The sequence below is a fragment of the Taurulus bubalis genome (genome assembly GCF_910589615.1).
Source record: "Taurulus bubalis genome assembly, chromosome: 3".
Classification (NCBI taxonomy): Eukaryota; Metazoa; Chordata; class Actinopteri; order Perciformes; family Cottidae; genus Taurulus; species Taurulus bubalis.
In genome coordinates, this window is record NC_136591.1 from 7,256,789 (window position 1) to 7,274,460 (window position 17,672).

Below are 17,672 nucleotides of genomic sequence, written 5' to 3' on the forward strand. Positions count from 1 at the left end.
AAGAGGTCACTCAAAGCCGAAGAAAGTAGTAAGTAGAAAGTAGCAGTACTATCTATATCTATATATATATATATATTAGTGCTTGTTCCAGCTCCTCACTGAAGCTGTATTTACTCTGAGTGAAATACTAAAACAGCTCACCCTGCTTCATTAATTAGATTATTGGTGTCATGTACTTAATTTACAGCCTTAGTTTTTAAGCTGTAATCGTTGTTGTTGTTGTTTTTTACATTATTTATTTCATTTTACTCTATTGACTTTTTTTAAATATTTTATTTGTACTCTTTGTGAAGCCCTTTGGACTGCATGTTTGTATGACGGGTGCTATATAAATACATCAACTTGAGTTAATTGAAAGCACATTTGTACACAGTCCTACCTGACACATTATGCGCTATAATCTTTTTGGGTTTGAGCAATGTTTAGCTGCACAATGTGAGTTTGCTAGCATAGACTCCTCAAAGGGTTCAATAAAGCTTCAATCAGAGATCCGTGATTACTGTTTCGCTACTAAAAACCTTTGTGTTGACTGATTACCTCATTTGAGTGACCCTGGTCAAGCAAATATCAATTTAATTTGTCTGTTTGCTTAAAGGTGTGTGAATTGTCTTGTTAAATTTGGAATCCAACCTAATTTAAAACCTTTACTTAGACCATCCGATGTAGTGATACTGAGTGATACTCTTTCCTCATGTGGCTTTGTCAGTTTTAATAATCTTCACCTGTGGAAAAGATGAATCACAGGTTTCTCTCTGAGGGTGCTCTGTGCTTTCTACATGGGCGTGTTTGACGGGGAGAATCCATGTATGACCATGAGATCGGTTGCTGTGGGGATGTTTACCAACTGTGGAGGTCATCATTAGTCATTATTGAGAGGGCAGTTTTTAGAAGGAGTGTCAAAACACTTGCGTTAAACTTGAAGTGCAGGGAGATTAGAACGGAAGGGCAATCATATTCAAGTTAGTGGGAGTAGAAAGCTACTAAAAGATCAAATTTAGAGAACATCTTTTGTGTTTTTGTATCTCCTCATGTTTCTCTTTTGTTAAGAAAGTAATGCAATTCAAGTATTAAAAATCTGGTTGGAAATGAGCTGTTTTGTCAGATGAATAATGATTTGTTAAGTCGGCCTAGTTATGCTTTTTTTTTCTTCCTCCATTTGAAGTCCTGATTCAAGTTTCCGCACTTTTTGCTTCTTTTGTGGTTGAGTCAGAGGGCTGGGCTAAGACAGGAAATATAGTGTCTATGTAAAAGAGAGAGAGAAAGAATGTGTGTGTTCAGGGACGTGTTTCTCCTTGCATGACTGCGTTTCTCTCTGCTCTCTACTCAGACGTGTTGTGTCCCACCGCCAACTCACTCTCCAAGGTAAGTACAATGGTAAAATTAACCTTGTTTTTGCTGTGCAGTCTGATTTGTTCCTTCTTTGTCCGTTTTTACTTGTCTGTCTTTTACCATGAAGCTTTTTATTTCTATTTTGCCTCCCATACCCTTCCGCCCCTGTTTGCTCATCACATTCTTTCTCTCAAAATCAGCGAAGGAATCTCACGACGGGACAATGAATCATTAGTTTAACTTCATCTTTCCACTCAAACTCTTTGCTTTTTGTCTGCTCCACCTTTTCTGTTGTCAGTAGGGGAACCTAACCTTTAGTGTCCTTTCCCAGTGTGTCCCTGTCTCACTTCCTAAACATCATCCTGGTCTTACTTGCAGCAACTTCCTTAAAGTTAGGGTGGGCTATTACAGCAGGAATCTCTGTTTTCAAAATAGGTTTCCTGCAGCTAAAAATGTCTTTTAACATTCATATTATACTCTGTTTCCTCAAGATGTCTCCCCGTTCAGTCTCCTAATCTCATAAACACACAGTGCACATAGCCACATACACACACACACACGCACACAGTATACACTCACCCATCAATTGACAGATTGCGCTCAGGTCTCTCCACGCCTGCTGCTCTGTCTCCCTACATATCTGTCTGCTCTCATATTTCTGTTGTTATCAACGCATGAATGACTGATTGAGTCAGTGACCCCTGTAGCCCATCGGTGACCTCTTGTTTTCATCCAAACGCATCTGATCTCCATGTCTCCTCTAACCAGACCCCACTGACCACTCCAGTAGCCGGGGTCAAAAGGGCAAGCTCCTATCTTTAAAACAATCTTGTGTGCTTATCCAAGCCGTAGGTTGCCGTGGATAAGCACAAAAGCCATAGGTTGGTTATCTGTCAATGCAGAAAATGAGCAGGACTTGTGCTTGACATAACTTTCCTGACTACTGTGAAAGGCCGAGTGGCTTGTATTTGCTTTTTTTGACACTTTCAGAGTTGATAAAGGAGTGATGGTGGCGTGGGGGGGTGACAGAAAAGGGGAAGGGGTGTTCAGAGTGACTTCCTGAGCATGTTGAGGGCCTTAAGCTAGCTAGCTACACCCCTGCTTGGGAAAGGAATACTGAGAGTTTGACACTTTCACTCATATCTGTTGCTGCCCTCTGCGTAGAATGAGGGTAAACGGGGTGAAGGAGGAGGGGCGGAGAGCTGGAGCCGGAGGAGAAGGGAAGAGTGGAAAGATGGAGGAGCCAGCAGTTTGCTCTCCCACTAATTATCCACATGGTGTTTAGCTTTAGCCAGGAACCAGGAACCCGACTCTATCACTCACACACACACACACACACACACACACACACACACACACACACACACACACACACACACACACACACACACACACACACACACACACACACACACACACACGCCCTATCCTGAGGCCGCAGGTAGGCTTTCATCACACCGGCTCCAGTTACCTGCCACATATAAGCTAACCAGGCCAGGTGAACGCTAACACTCCACCTCACCAGACCTCTCGATCTCTTACAACCACACACACGCACGCACGCACACACACATACACACACACACACACAACACCAGTGGACACGCAGAATGGAGCCGGAATCAGACAGCATGGAGGTCCCACCGGAGATCATACAGTTAAGTGTATCGGGCCTTTTCCTCTGCCTCCTTACGTACTCTTGGTGTGGCTCTGTAACCTTAACTCAGGGTCCTGCATGTGCCCTTAGGCCCTTTCCTCGCTCCCTCCCCACCTCTACCAATTCATGTGTTCAAATATTCACTCCACTGCATTGTCACCCTCTCCGTCTGGCTTGTTTTGGTCAGTAAACAGCACCTGTTTATAGATGGAGACGGTTACTAAAATGAGTTGTAACAGTATATCCGCTGGTATCAGATAACGGGATGAGAGAGACTGAAAGGGGGCGTTGCTGCTGCGACATCCTGTTTGAGTGACCACAGCGCGGACAATTTGTGTTGCTAGTTTCAGCTGTCTCTGCTCCCTTATGAGTGATTTGACATGCAGATTATATAGGACGGTTGGTGGCAGTGCTTTGATCAGTGTCCTCAGTTGACTCTCATCACCTTGTTCATGCTTATTGTTTGTTTTCCAGTCCTCCTTATCATGGTTATGGTTGCTGCCTGGCGCCCATCAAACAGCAAAACTGAAACATAAACAGCTGACTTGTATAATAATAATAATAAGCTGGAACAACATCAGTGAATGTCACACCCGTAATAAACCGGTATATTGTAATACAGTGATATCCATATTTATACAACAACGCCCATGAAGCTGCAGGGCTTAGCTCTTATCAAAAGAGAGGAAACCTCAGGTTTCAAACGCTTGTGTGTTATCGTCCAGGAAATCTTCTTAATCTTTTGATTATCTGTGGAAGCACGAAACTGCAGATATATAACAATCTTATATAACATCAGATTTCTTAGAATTAAACACCCGATGAACTGTTGAGCTATTATTATTTATTTTTTAACCAACATGAATGAGTAAATGTTCATTCTTAATCTTAAAATAGTACTCTCTCAAACAGCAACCTACTATGAATATCCTGTAGCTCAGTTGTTAATCACATGATCTAAGTTATCTAACAACTAAACATACTTCAGTTCATTGCATAAGACCATGAGATATGGTTGAAAGTGCAAAGAGTTTTTCATTGTTTCCTCTTTTCCTGTTAGCTATATCATCTTCACATTCCTCATTTTGGTTCTTTTGTGTAAACATTGTATTTACTAAGCTTATTAGTATTTATTCTGACTCCTATGTTAAAATCCTGACATCACATTTTTGATAAAGGGGCCAAACTGTGAATGTTGGCATCTGTTGCAACATCATAAATATCTTGGGACAGAATGAGAGAAAAGAGGAAACGAAAGGTTCCAGTAACCTGTCGAACCTCAAACCTCACAAAATATAAAGCGACAAGAAGAGAGGAAGTGATACAGGTTTAGTTTATGAACGTCCTGTGTGACATGCTGGGACAAAACTACGAGACAGAGAGGTGTACATCAGACTAGTGACTCATCCAAATCCATACCTAGCTCATTTCCACCTATGACCTGATCTTTCTTGCACATAGCCACACCTGGCTTTGTTGTGTTAGTGTGGCCTGCTCGGTCTTGTGTTGCACAGAAGTGCTGTAATGTAGCCTGTGGTTGTTAAGCAGCAACACAACCCCTTTTTGTGTCACGTCTAAGTGTTGGTGCGCCCATCACACTAACCCCCTCCCAAACACACACACACACACACACACCTCTATCTGTGTTTGGGAGGCATGTGTGATGAGCTCTGGTCTTTTCAGTTTAACACATTTTACTCGACCTTTCCGTCAGTGTGGAGAGCAGTAAAGTTCTGTAAAGCATAAGTAAGAATGTCAAGAAATGGACCCAAGCCTTCTGATTGTGACAGCGTTGGTACTTTCTGAACGTGTCTCTATCTTGAGGACTTATGCTTTTACTTCTCCTTACTTTGAGTAAAACCGAGCATCCACTTCCACAAGGGAACATTGCCACAACTCCATGTATATACACTTCCTGGTTCAGCCGACCTCTTCTCCTTCTGCGGGAGGTGATTTACTTAAACTAAGTATGACTCGGAGTTTCATGACTGTTATTCATTGGATTCCCTTCCCTAAATATTCTGCCCTCCCGACAGCAACGTTTGTCCTCTTTTCTTTTATCTTACCATTCTTTTCTTCTTCTTCCTCTTCTCTCCTTGCAGTATGCTCCACTTCAATGCAGCACCAGGTCAGTTCGGTCCAGAGATCCGGGAGGCAGGCCTCCGAGTGTGGAGGGTGGAGAAGATGAAGGCGGTGCTGCTGGATGCCTCCGAGGTCGGAGCCTTTTTTAACGGGGACTCCTACCTGGTGCTGGAGAACCGTGGTCAACTGGGAGCCGACCTCCACATGTGGATAGGTGAGAGAGAAACATCTGGGTTATTAAATGTGTGTCTGTCGTGAAGGAAAAATAAGCAAAAAACAATAGGTTTATGAAGCGTGCGCCTATGCAATCTGACTCAAGACGAAAGCTCTTTGGACACTCTGCAGACTTCCAGTGAGCCAGGTGGCACATTTACAATGATGGCATCTCATTTCAGGACAAAATAAATCAGTAATGTCAGACGACTGCTATTTAATCAAGTCAGCTTCATTTATTTATCAAAGAAAAAAGCAATACGATTTCCTCAATTGGAAAAACGACTGAGCCCCTTAGAGCTCTGTAGGTCGGATCAAGAAGGGGCCAAAAAGTGGTAACAACTGTCAAAAAGACCGTGTTAGAGGTCGTTGTAAGTCGACCTCTAGGAATACCTTCTCTTAAATCTGCGTCATTCTTCAATTAACCTTAATTGCTGCTAACAACCGCTACAACAGCTTCTATGTCTGCTGAAAATGACATTGAAGGGCCAGATATGTCCCTCTCCACTGATTGTTTGAGGCAAAACAATGAAATAAAACGACTAGGAAATGTCTAACAAGAACACAATTTCAGTCTCAACATCAGGCTCAACCAGAATCAGTTTACGCCTCAGAATCGTTTTTATTTTTTTAAATCAAATAATAAGATGGATTGAAATTTGACTTGGTGATCAGTGCCCCGGTCTTCAACAAGGGCCGAGGGACAGCTTTACTGCTAATTGGACCAAGAAGGTCTTTTGTTCTTCAGCCAGACGAGACACAAAGTCAAGACCTTTTACACTTAAAAGGGTAGTCCTGACTCAAAGAGATACTCTTCCTGTTTTACTCTGTCCAGCAAACCCACTAACTGTCCTGTGCGTGCTACACATCTAATCCTGCCCCCGTCATCCCACAATGGTGATGACACATGAGACACAGCGCTGGCCTGCTGCATCATTGTGTGAGGAGAGAGGCTGGATGGAGAGGGAAGGAGGGATGATGAGAGGGAGAGAGTAAGACGTCCCGAGGGAAACTGGGATGGTTTTGGAGCGGGGGCCCATTAAAAATGCAGGACTGTTACAGTACTCAAATGTGGCTGTTGTTTCCAGCATGTATCCGGTGCTTAGGTAACACTAAGCTGATTGTCACAGCTTGGAGAGGGCTCTTTGTGCTGCAGCATGCGTCTCTATGAAGCCTCCCTCCTCCACTTGTTTACAACTGTCTGTGTCGTTTTTGTGCCGACACACTGTTTGCTTTTCATCCCTTTTGTCTCCACGACCCATCACCTCTGTCAGCGGCTCTTTGTTCCACACACTGTGGCATGTTAACCTTTCCGGCCTCATTTCCTAATGCTTTTTCCTTTTTTCTCATGTTGCCTCTAACTTTTCTTTTCCTTTCTCTGCTGCCACACTCAATCCTTCAGCTCTACGTCTCATCTTCACTTTCATGTTGAACTGAACTCGAGGTGCAGCAACGGGCCTTTTGGACATGATTTTCTTGACATGAAAGCTCAATTACGTGTTGGCATAAAAGTTAAGCACGACAAAATTCTTGCTCCAAATAATATTCCTGAGCTTTTAAAATGTTTCACATGCTCCATCATTTTGTTGTACTTCATCAAAGTTTGTTATTTACTTAGCTTCGTCATGAGATAACGAACATTCTTCATCAGGGATCAAAGTAGGAGAGAATACCTTGGTTTTACGTTTTTGTACATTCATCCAAGAGGTAGTGCGTCTTAACAGGTGTCATTCAAAGGCAAGGCAGGTTTATTTGTATAGGACATTTCAACAAGGCGATTCAAAGTGCTTCACAAAAAATAAAAATACAATGCAGAAGAAAACCAGATTTCAAAACAATTAAGAACATTAAAAAAACTGTCAAAAAGCAAAAATGTGAATAAAAGTTGCAGCGCATTCAAAGATCACATCCCACTAATAAACCAAAAAGTTTATTAAGAATAAATCAGAAACTATGAACAGAAAGTAAGGTTGTCTCCATGTGTTATGCATGAAGAAACAAATGTTTATAAAATCAGTTTCATCTTTCTGTTGTGGATGTTGTGTTGCATCAACATTAAATATCCACAAAGTTTCTCCTTGGAGAAGTGTGTGTGTGTGAGCGATAATTGGTTCTTTCCTCTCTTACTAACCTCTTCTCTGTTGCAGGTGAGAAGTCGTCTCGGGACGAGCAGGTGGCGTGCGCCATGCTGGCCACCCAGCTGGACAACTTTCTGAGCGGTGACCCCATTCAGCACCGGCAGGTCCAGGGCTACGAGTCCCCGGAGTTCATGGCGCTCTTCCCCAGAGGGGTCAGCTACAAGGTGAGGAAGAAACAGACCGGATTCTGTCAGCCTCGTTGTGTGGGTTAGTCCTCCACGAATGATACAATTTGGTACTAACTATTGGTAAAATAGGAACATAAGAATTTCCTTGAAAGAGTGCCTTTATCCCAGGTAAATCTTAATTATTATTAATGTTTAACAGTTTTTTTTGGCATAAGAGGGCATTATGACACGATAGAAAAGAAACACACTGCATGTTTAAAAAGACACAGAAATAGAATTATAAAGATAGAATAATAGAAGAAGAATTCTTAACTCGTATTTTAATAAAACTTGCACAGTAATTTACATTATTTTTGAATGCAAAACTTGCCTTAAGACCTATTTCTCATTTTATCTGCCATCTTTTTTATTGCTGGCTAAATCCCTTTTATCATTTTACAGCACCCTAGATATTATGGCCTTTTTGCACCAAAGTTCATTAACGCCACTTGCTTTGCAGGGCGCCAATCGTTCCCCAGCAGGACAAATTATATAAAACATAAAAATAAATAAACCTAAAACCCACAATGCCTTTATATTAGTATATCCCATGCATATCTCTCACAGGTGGGCGGAGTGGAGTCGGGCTTCAGGAGGACTCAGGGCTCCGGCCCGGTGCAGCGGTTGTACCAGATCAAAGGGAAGCGCAACATCCGTGCCAAGGAGGTGGAGCTGTCCTGGAGCAGCTTCAACAAAGGAGACTGCTTCATCCTTGACCTTGGAGAGGTGAGGACACAAACAGCAGGAGAACAAAAGCAAATCTGTCAGCTTTCACAAGCACTCAGTGTAGTGTTGTAATCTAAAATAAAGAAAGTTGTGAATCGGATGATAGTGACAGCTTCCCAGTGGTTGTAAATGGACCCATGCTTGTATAACGCTTTTCTAGTCTTCCGACCACTCAAAGCGCTTTAACACTACATGACATCATTCACCCATTCATGAGAGGAGCTACCATGCAAGGTGCCACATCAGGATTATCAACCATTCATACACCATAGGCACAGCTACGGGAGCAATTTAGGGTCAAGTCTCTTGGTACACACATCGACATGGGCTAGCGGAACCGGGGAACGAACCGCCGATCCTCTGATTGAAGGACGACCCTGCTCACCACTGAGCCACAGCCGTTGTGGTCTCACGCTGTCTCGTTGACCTCCAGATCATTGTGTCGTGGATCGGGTCGCAGGCCAACATCTTCGAGAAGCAGAAGGTGCGCGAGATCGCCTCGCTGATTCGTGACACGGACCGATCTGGAAAAGCCCGAATTGTGGACAGCAACGAGGGGGACGAGCCTGAGGAGATGCTGAAGGTAAATCTAAAAATGTTTTATTTGTATTGCCTATGTTTAAAAATGTTAGAGAAGCAAACTGGATTTGGGGACAGCGAGAGGGTAATTAAATGCGGTAACGTGGCTTGTGCTGTAACCACTCCGCTACTGTGAAAGCACTTCAATCACCAAAAATTATAAAAAAAAATCAATTGAAGGAAATCCTGAAAAACAAGCGGTGGATCTTTTTTTTCTGAGCATTGGGTCTTATTGGTGAGCAGGTCCTGGGTCAGATGCCTCAGCTGGCAGAGAGCACACCAGAAGAGGACAAGCAAGCAGACGCCTCCAACTCGGCCTCCCTCTACAAGGTAGCGTCACATGCAAAGCTTTTTAAAACACTGCTGCATCAAACTACCATTTACATACTTTAAGTATAACAATGTGTACATTTACTCCGCAGGTGTCTGATGCAACAGGTTCCATGACGATGACCAATGTGTCGGAGAAGAGCCCGTTTGCCAAGGACCTGCTGGTTCGTGGCGACTGCTTCATTCTGGACAACGGCGCCAACGGAAAGATCTTCGTCTGGAAAGGTGAGGAAATACTACTTGACCCCGAACTAGCAAACCCGTGGCGCCTGAAATGCATACCGAGGAAAGTGATAGTTGTCACATGCCAGTGATATTCGGTATCTAATTGGATCAAATTTTAATGAGCAGTGTGAAAAATAATGGCAGACAGTTTTCACAGGGAGGAGAGTCTGGGGACGCGTTTGGAGACGTGAAAGATGAGTTACGGTCTCATTCTGTCCACATCATGTTTTTACTGCAAAGAACACTATCTGATTGAAAATGACATGTTATGTAATGTTTTCCAAGATTACATATTTTAAGGGTTTATTTCAAACTTTAATTTTAAAGCAATGCAGCACAAGAAAAACACTAAAGTTAAATTAAGCCTCCATAACAACGCCTGCCATTCCTGGCAGTGTGGAGAAGGCATTGAAACACCATTTACACCCTCATGTTGGGAAATAAAATGTACAATTACAATTGAATAAAATCTAAAAATATGTTGTGGTCAGAAGGGGTAAAGAGCGAGAGATATGATGTGTTATATTATATCAATAAAATCCTGAAAACAGCCCTGTATTACTCCGTATTTCACTTTGCTTTAATCAATTTCACAACTATTTTATTCTGTTCATCCCATTATAATGCATGCATGCATGCATGTGCGTATATACTATTATTGTCTCATTTCTACTTGCACGTATACTTGAAACTGCTGTAGTTATTTTCTCCTGACACAGGAAGGAGTAGCTGGTAAGCTACTAACGGCTGAGCATCTACTAATAATATGCTGTGTATGTATGTATGTATGTATGTATGTATGTATGTATGTATGTATGTATGTATGTATGTATGTATGTATGTATGTATGTATGTATGTATGTATGTATGTATGTATGTATGTATGTATGTATGTATGTATGTATGTATGTATGTATGTATGTATGTATGTATGTATGCCAGTGCTAATGTGAGACCTTGATTGACTGTCAGGTAACGGAGCAAACGCTGAGGAGAAGCAGGTGGCCCTCCAGATGGCGGATAACTTCATCGAACAAATGAAGTACCCCAGGATGAAAACACAGGTTTGTTCTACACTGTTACTAAAACGTCGGTCTCTCACTTACTGTAAATGTTATTGGAGCTGCTCTCCCACTAGTTGTACATCACTAGCTCTGGCTCCTGCAGCCTTTACAGCAGCCCGTAAATGATTTTAAAGGATTATTCCTGGATGTAGTTTACGGCCTCCCGTGCATGAGCTGTAAAGCTGTCTGTGTGTTGTGCTGCAGGTGGAGATACTTCCACAGGGGAAGGAGACCATCATCTTCAAGCAGTTCTTCAAGAACTGGAACTAAAACATGTCATGGGAACATTTGACAAAATCCTGCAAGCGAGGAGCAGCTGTATATCTGAAAATCAGACAGCATCTGATATAGAAAACATTTTTTATAAGCAGTTACTTGTATGTACATATTTGTAAGGAACTGTGTGGACAGAGCACACTTTAGCTTGTTTTGAACCTGGTAGAATAAGAGATGTGACGCCACTTTTATAAATGCAAACAAGTTTCTTCTGTTGAGATTATAATGATTTATAAATTACATTTGGATTTTTTTGTTCAATTTTTTACATTTGTTCTCGTGTCACAGATTTGACCGAATTTGAAAATAAATCTGAAACTGCTTGCTAAAGGACGTGGTTTGATTTATTTGTCTTCCTTTCATCACGTTTGCTTTGTGGGACGTCCAGCCAGCAACGCACATGAGAAATGTTTTTGCATAATGTTGTTTAGACTACACCCCCTCTGTTGCCATGGCTGCGTGATAACTTGACCCCCCCCCCCCCCCCCCCCCTGCCCCGATAACCTGTTGAGGACGTCATGGTCCTCTGTAATCAGTGCAGAAGTTATGTAAAGGGTTGAGGTCTACAAGGTTATGTTACGTTATCCGTTTATAGAATATGATGCATTGTTTTACGACATAACAACAGTATATACTATAGAGTGGTTAAATTCACTCCACCTACAACAGTGACACGCTGCTTACACATTATTGCATCAGTAACAATAATCCTGTAAAATATATTGACTGTTTCACTCACAGGGACATTGTTGTACAGTATAACTACTTTAACTTTCCTTTTTGCTGATAGAACGTGTCGAGCTGCTACTTAAGTAAACAGTCACAGCTTTAAAAATAATAGTTTTATAGTCTCTTTTGTTTGTATCGTATATCTTTTATTTATTTTGAACACAACACGTCACTTTTCCTAAAATGGGCCGGTTGCATCTTTCGCGTTGTGACGTGTTTATGGCTGTTAGGCTGATGCCTGCAGGTCAGGAGGGCAGGTGAGGATGTGAGGTAATGTGGGATGTTTCCTCCAGTGGCTAACTAGGGAGCAAATGGGTGGCAAACATGGTAAACATGTCCTTTTTTTTATTTATTTTTTTATTACCTTTACTGAACGTCTCTTTCATCTTGGGATCTCTTCTTGAAATGTGCGAAATGCGAGGGGAAAAGTATAAAAGGCATGGGATTAAAACATAATTACCTTGGAAAAGTTGTGATTTATAACTGCCGTAAAAAATCTTTTACATTAATATATGATTTAAGATTATGATCAAACCTTTCGGTTTTGTCCTTTTACCTCAATATAACTCTGAACGTTCTTCCCTCTAATGGATAAAATGGACAAACTCCAAATCTATCCAGAGACTTATCAAACAACCGTACGTGCCTTTATGGGAATAGTGGCAGCAGCTGCCGGGAAGTCGTTGGGTTTTTGTGTCAGAGATCAGAGAGTTTCCATCGCCACCTCACGGTCCATAAAAAGTCCAAAGATCAGGGAGACGCGGAGAGGAACAAAACTCTGACTAGAGAGCAGCGGCTGTCCAGTCCTCTCCACCTGCAGAGCTGCTCCAACGCTCCAGACAAGGTATGAGCAATGACAGCCAGCCTACACACTGTATGTCTGATACAGATATATATGACCACATTTATAACAATACACTACATTTTTTTTCAGAATTTATGATTTTATACATCATTTTAAAATATTATTTTGTATTGCAGGTTTAAGTTAATGTATGTGGTGATATGCAACATACTGTTGTCCAAATTATAACAATTTAATATATACTAAATTAAATTATTATAATTTGGATGTGATCACAAACCTGAATAAAAGGCTTTTTTCTAAACTTGAGAGATATACTAAATTGATACTCAGGCATCACAGAATTCTATATAAATAAAGTATTAATATAATAAATGATTAACATGTTTAAATTGTTTTGCCAAATGTTTATCATTTACAGTAAAAAAAAAGCGTCTAGCTTTTTGTACGTCTTTACAAGTGAATCACATCTGTTTTTACAGCAATAGTTTCTCAACATACGATCATACTCCAATTGAAATATTTTTCACTTATGAATTTATTACTCAAATCTGGAAATATTTGTTCTATTGTTATATGTTTAACAGTCAGTAAAATTGTTAAAACTACACATTTATACATCAGTAAAAAATAGTTAAATGATAAAAAATAAGCAACTTACAGGGGCCATTTTACTTTTGATACATGAAGTCAAATTTGCTCATATTACTTTCAGTTTCAATGCCGTACTTTTACTTGTAATTACATATTTTTATATATTTTATTGCTGCTTTTACTGCTTCCATCAGCATTTAAATGTTGTCATTTATGCTCTGCTTCACAGCTGTGAGGACGTCACCATCAAGATGAAGAGTATCCTAAAGTCTTCAAAAAGTAGTTTTTTTTTATTCTTTATTCAATCACTGCCAATGACACATTTATACTACAATAATGATGAATAACTTACAACCTCTCCCCGATGTGGGCAGATAACGTGGCGTCATGGAGCTTACTGTAAATGTTTACAGTAAATCATTCAGGGTTAAAGACTTTGATTGTGTCTGTAAATAATTGATTGTCGGCACTCTGAAAGACTATTATATTTTCTGTTATTGCTATTGGAAGATCAATACGCATATCATGTTGATGCACTTCCTTGGTTGGATCTCTGTATTGGAAATCATCTGTCTGAACTGATATTACCTGGAACTCAAAAGACGTTGTTTTCTCCTGCAGGGGTGGACCTGCTGAAGCTGGGGGACAGCAGCACCCAGAGCAGCTCCATCGGGGCGGTACGCTGGACGCTGCCCGAGGAGGACGTCCAGATTCACAGCTCGGTCCCCAACAACCTCACCAAGCACTCACAGGTACATTTAAGCACCCTTGATTGTGATGAAACTGATATTTCCTCATATGTGATAGTTCAGTGATTCTGCTTTGTTTGATCAAATTTCAAAAACCTGTATGAATTTTTCAATTGGGTTTTTGACGATCAGTAGGAATAAAGACATCAACGTGATCTTTTGCGTTTCCTGCAGCAACAGCCTCGCCAGAACAGCCTGAAGGATCTACGCAGCCTGCAGGAGTGTGTGCAGTTCATCCATCACTGGAAGCGGCAAGTGGATCAAGTCTGCAAGGTAGGACACGAGAGAAGGAAGGAAGAGTCAGTGGCTTAGCGGCTCATTTTACAATTATTAATATCCTATTTATGTAGTAGGTTTTCATACAAAACAAGCAGTCCAAAGAGCTTCGTACACACACACACACACACACACACACACACACACACACACACACACACACACACACACACACAGATTACAACAAGATATTGTTAAAAATCAATCAATAAAAGTAAATAGAATAAAATTAAGCAAATACCAGGAAAACATGACTAATGCAGAAACCAATGATAAAAGCTTTAAAGCTAAGGCTTTAAAATTACTTCTTCTTTTTTTTTAAATAAAGAGAGCTTGTTGTTCTAATATAAGAGGCATAAAAACAGAAGGAATCTTACAGGTACTTTATGGGACCTTGGTGATCTGGCTAGAACAGAAAATGAAAGAAAATCTCTGTTGTAGGGAGAGTTTAGATTTAAAGCTTTATAAAGAACTTTAAAATATATTCATAAAAAGATACCCGAGCCAGTGCAGCGTCTTAAACTGAGAGGACATGTGATCTAGTTTCTGGTTTTAGTTAAGACTCTGGCCACAGCATTCTGAACTAGCTGTAGCTTTCTTATTGACCTTTCAGGTGAAAGGGGAATTACGACTATATTACAATTATAAATTAATATTACTCATTAACAGCAGTACCACGGTCTGAATTTAGAGGTCAAAGATCAAATACAGAAAGGTTCTGTGTGAATAACTTGCACGTCAATTGTAGACTTAAGAAACAAGTCAAGGAACTGCTCGTGTTTGAACCCACTTCATTCCGTTCATCCTTTCATTTATTTTTAATATAGTTACATGAATGTTGTTTGCTAGCTCAGGTAAAAAGTTGAGTAAAAACCAGATGAGAGCCTTTTGACTAAAGCGGGAAAAGACATCACAGCCTCTGTATGGTGGATCATTTTAAGTCTGTTAAAAGTTTACCGCCGGGGATAAAAGCTTTACGTTGTCGACACCTTATAAGGACACGGATTGGATAAGCGTTGCTATGGGAAACGATTACTTTGCTTGGTGATGACTTGGTTATTTGGGTGGATGTGTGCTGATAGCATTCAGGTTATTGACTGTTTTATGACCTGGTTGCATGACCCTCTGCCCTGCAGCGCTTAGACATGCAGGGTGGGCATCGACACGTAATGTCAGAGCTAATCTCACCTCTTCTTTTCATTACAAGGGGCTCATATGACTTTCATAATATTAGATATAGTGTCAACAAAAATAGTCAGTGCCCAATTTTCCTGAGCCTTGAAACTCACATTACTAGCTGGCATTTGTCTTGATGTCATCTTATTTGGATTTATTTGGATTTTACAACTTACAAGACAGAACTCTAGAGCTTTAAGCACACAATACAAAAGAAAGATGGAGAGAGAAAACAAGAAAGACTTTCTTTTTAATTTTTTTATCAAATAAAAATACATAGACAACCACAACAAATAACAAACACATTCACACATCACCAATGTTTGATGTCATCTTATTGTCATCTTCTTGTCGTAGTGACACCGCCACAATGCTTTTAAGAGTGTGTTGTTGTTGTTGTTGTTGTGTTGAAGCACTCCAGTGACGACCCAGAGGAGGGCACCAGTACGAAGGAATCCCAGAGTTCAGACAGCCGCGCCGAGCGCAGCCTGGAGGAGAGCAGGAAGCTGATCCTGGAGTGGGCCGACGAGCTCCACCACGTCGACCAGGTCAGTGTGTGACTGAGCATTGTGGCTCAAGAAACCCAAACAGTAACTACGGATGTTTCCTTTGTACAAAGATTGCACCTTCAACAGTAACTACGGATTGAAGGTGCAATCTTTTTACAAAGGAAACATATTCTGATAGAACAGATAGCAAAAAGTATCAATCTTAAATTCCTGTATATGTGTCGTTAGCTCCTGAAGGAGACATCACAGAGTGAAGACAATGAAAGTAAAGAAGAGGATGCCAATGAGAAGGCCCAGCTGAGGATAATGGAGTGGGCCAAGGAGCTGCAAAAGGCGACTGAGGTGAGGAGTCTTACAACTAAAACCTAAAGTCCCAAAATCAACAGAAATCAGAATCAGAACCAATCAAAACACAATTTACAATAGAATACACATGAAGGAAAATTATTTTTGCTTCACTCTCAAGCCACACGCCCGTTGTCAGAGTCCTTGTCACGTGTTTGTCTTGAAAGAAACGTTCTTGTTTTTCCAGAGTTGTGGCGTCCAGAGCGACGAGCTGGGAAAAGTGCTGCGTCAGCTCGGCCTGAAGAAGAAGCGGCTGGTTAACCTGCTGCCTCTGCTGGAGTTCATCACCTGGTCTCTGCTCAAAGAAGACAGCGTGGTGAGAAACCGCCGAGTCAAACAAAAAACTAGCCGTTGCTAATGGAGACCACGCAGTGCAGGCGTGACGTGGTTGTGAAACTACTTTATGTAACGTGAGAGTGGAGTGAACTCTTGGAATGCGTGCGGAGCATCAATAAAGGAACTTGATGATTCAGTTTATACGACATGATAAACTGCAACAATAAATGTCTTTGATAACTTTATCATTAGTCATCATCATCACAAACGCAGATTATGTTGTGTTGTTTGAAGCAAAGTTCTCCATTGAATTCTGAAGGAATATTTTGAGGTTGGAGTCTGGTTTACTTTGTTTCAGCTACAGTTAAGACATGAATACGTCACGTGACTTCCTGCTACTTGTACAGTAACAATATACTGCCCTTTGCTCTATTTGTGCATGGTTATGACCTCAGGGCTTTCATTTAGTGTTAAGAGGAAACAAGTGCAATAAACCTCGCCTTATGCATGTTTGCCTTCATGAAGCCAGTTGTTTCACCACAGCCAAAAGTAGCTAAGCGCTAACAGGAAACATCTTTCCCTAAAGGTTCACACCGTATTTACATAGTATTTACATAACATCCAAATGCTTTTTCTTATGAATTTTCAGAGAGTTATTCCACAGTTGTGGTTACTGGCCAAGCAGAGGACCTGGACAGCAGGAATTCCAAGATACATCCCCAACTCAGGTGCGTATTTCTGAAATAATTGTAAACTCATCTTAATCTTAGCTATCAAAATGACGCTGATTTGCTCAAGCTTAAAGTCAAAATGTGATTATACTATCTTGATTGGTATTTACACAAGTGGTCCTCAACCTATTTTACTTGTGATCTGTTAATACAAAGCAATTTCTCCTAAAAGCCAGCACTCGTCACAGTTTGTGTCATTATGAGTTATGAGCATTTCAATCAAACGGGTACTATTCCTTCTTATATATAATTTGCAGAGGCCTGAGTATTAAAACAAAAGAGTAACTTTAACAATATACCTGTAAGATATTGCTGAGAAGTAGAATGTAGTATCATCTCACACTTTAAATTCACCTTGCAACCCCTAGTATCTTCTTGGAAATCACTGGTTGAGAACATGTACGATGAACATTTCCCTGGTTTATTGATTGCGACTTTAATATAATGTCTGTGTCTCAATTTCAGTTTGGAGTTGGATTTGCAGTGCAGCAGGTAGGATCAGTCGGCGTTGTATCTCCATCTTATCTCACAGAGAAAAAGCAAACATATCAATCACACTCATTCGTGCCCCTCTCTCTTGTTCCTCCCAGCTGACGTGATCCTGGACCCCATGACCAACCACCCCTGGCTGCAGCTGTCAGAAGACCAGCGCCGGGTCCAGGAGGGCCTCACGGAGTCCGACCTGCCGTCCAGCTT

At 41.0% G+C, this 17,672-nt stretch overlaps 2 protein-coding genes across 2 annotated transcripts in view; both read left to right on the forward strand.

Moving 5' to 3' along the window:
• Positions 1-1,267: 1,267 nt before the first annotated feature.
• capgb (capping protein (actin filament), gelsolin-like b) lies at positions 1,268-11,116 on the forward strand. Its single transcript, XM_079216141.1, has 9 exons — positions 1,268-1,362; positions 5,089-5,282; positions 7,429-7,583; positions 8,154-8,312; positions 8,746-8,895; positions 9,135-9,221; positions 9,314-9,446; positions 10,419-10,510; positions 10,715-11,116. The coding sequence occupies exons 2-9, from the start codon at positions 5,090-5,092 to the stop codon at positions 10,778-10,780; spliced, it is 1,035 nt and encodes a 344-aa protein (XP_079072267.1). The 5' UTR covers positions 1,268-1,362; position 5,089; the 3' UTR covers positions 10,781-11,116.
• A 2,049-nt stretch (positions 11,117-13,165) lies between these two features.
• The window catches only part of LOC306733913 (uncharacterized protein), a gene marked incomplete at its 5' end in the record, with an annotated part of 5,062 nt that continues 555 nt past the window's right edge, over positions 13,166-17,672 (forward strand). The window contains 9 exons of the mRNA XM_079215224.1: positions 13,166-13,172; positions 13,536-13,663; positions 13,838-13,936; positions 15,532-15,663; positions 15,853-15,966; positions 16,157-16,285; positions 16,895-16,973; positions 17,442-17,468; positions 17,567-17,672. The exon at positions 17,567-17,672 is cut by the window's right edge and continues 555 nt beyond it. Of these exons, the coding sequence (XP_079071350.1) occupies positions 13,166-13,172; positions 13,536-13,663; positions 13,838-13,936; positions 15,532-15,663; positions 15,853-15,966; positions 16,157-16,285; positions 16,895-16,973; positions 17,442-17,468; positions 17,567-17,672 (821 nt within the window). The remainder of the gene's footprint in view (positions 13,173-13,535; positions 13,664-13,837; positions 13,937-15,531; positions 15,664-15,852; positions 15,967-16,156; positions 16,286-16,894; positions 16,974-17,441; positions 17,469-17,566) is intronic.

What these genes read in the sequence shown, in the direction of transcription:
- capgb (XM_079216141.1), top strand. Translation starts at nt 5,090, where the DNA reads ATGCTCCACTTCAATGCAGCACCAGGTCAGTTCGGTCCAGAGATCCGG. An exon ending in CGACCTCCACATGTGGATAG is followed by an intron (nt 5,283 to 7,428) that starts GTGAGAGAGAAA and finishes TCTCTGTTGCAG; the next exon opens with GTGAGAAGTCGTCTCGGGAC. An exon ending in TCATCCTTGACCTTGGAGAG is followed by an intron (nt 8,313 to 8,745) that starts GTGAGGACACAA and finishes GTTGACCTCCAG; the next exon opens with ATCATTGTGTCGTGGATCGG.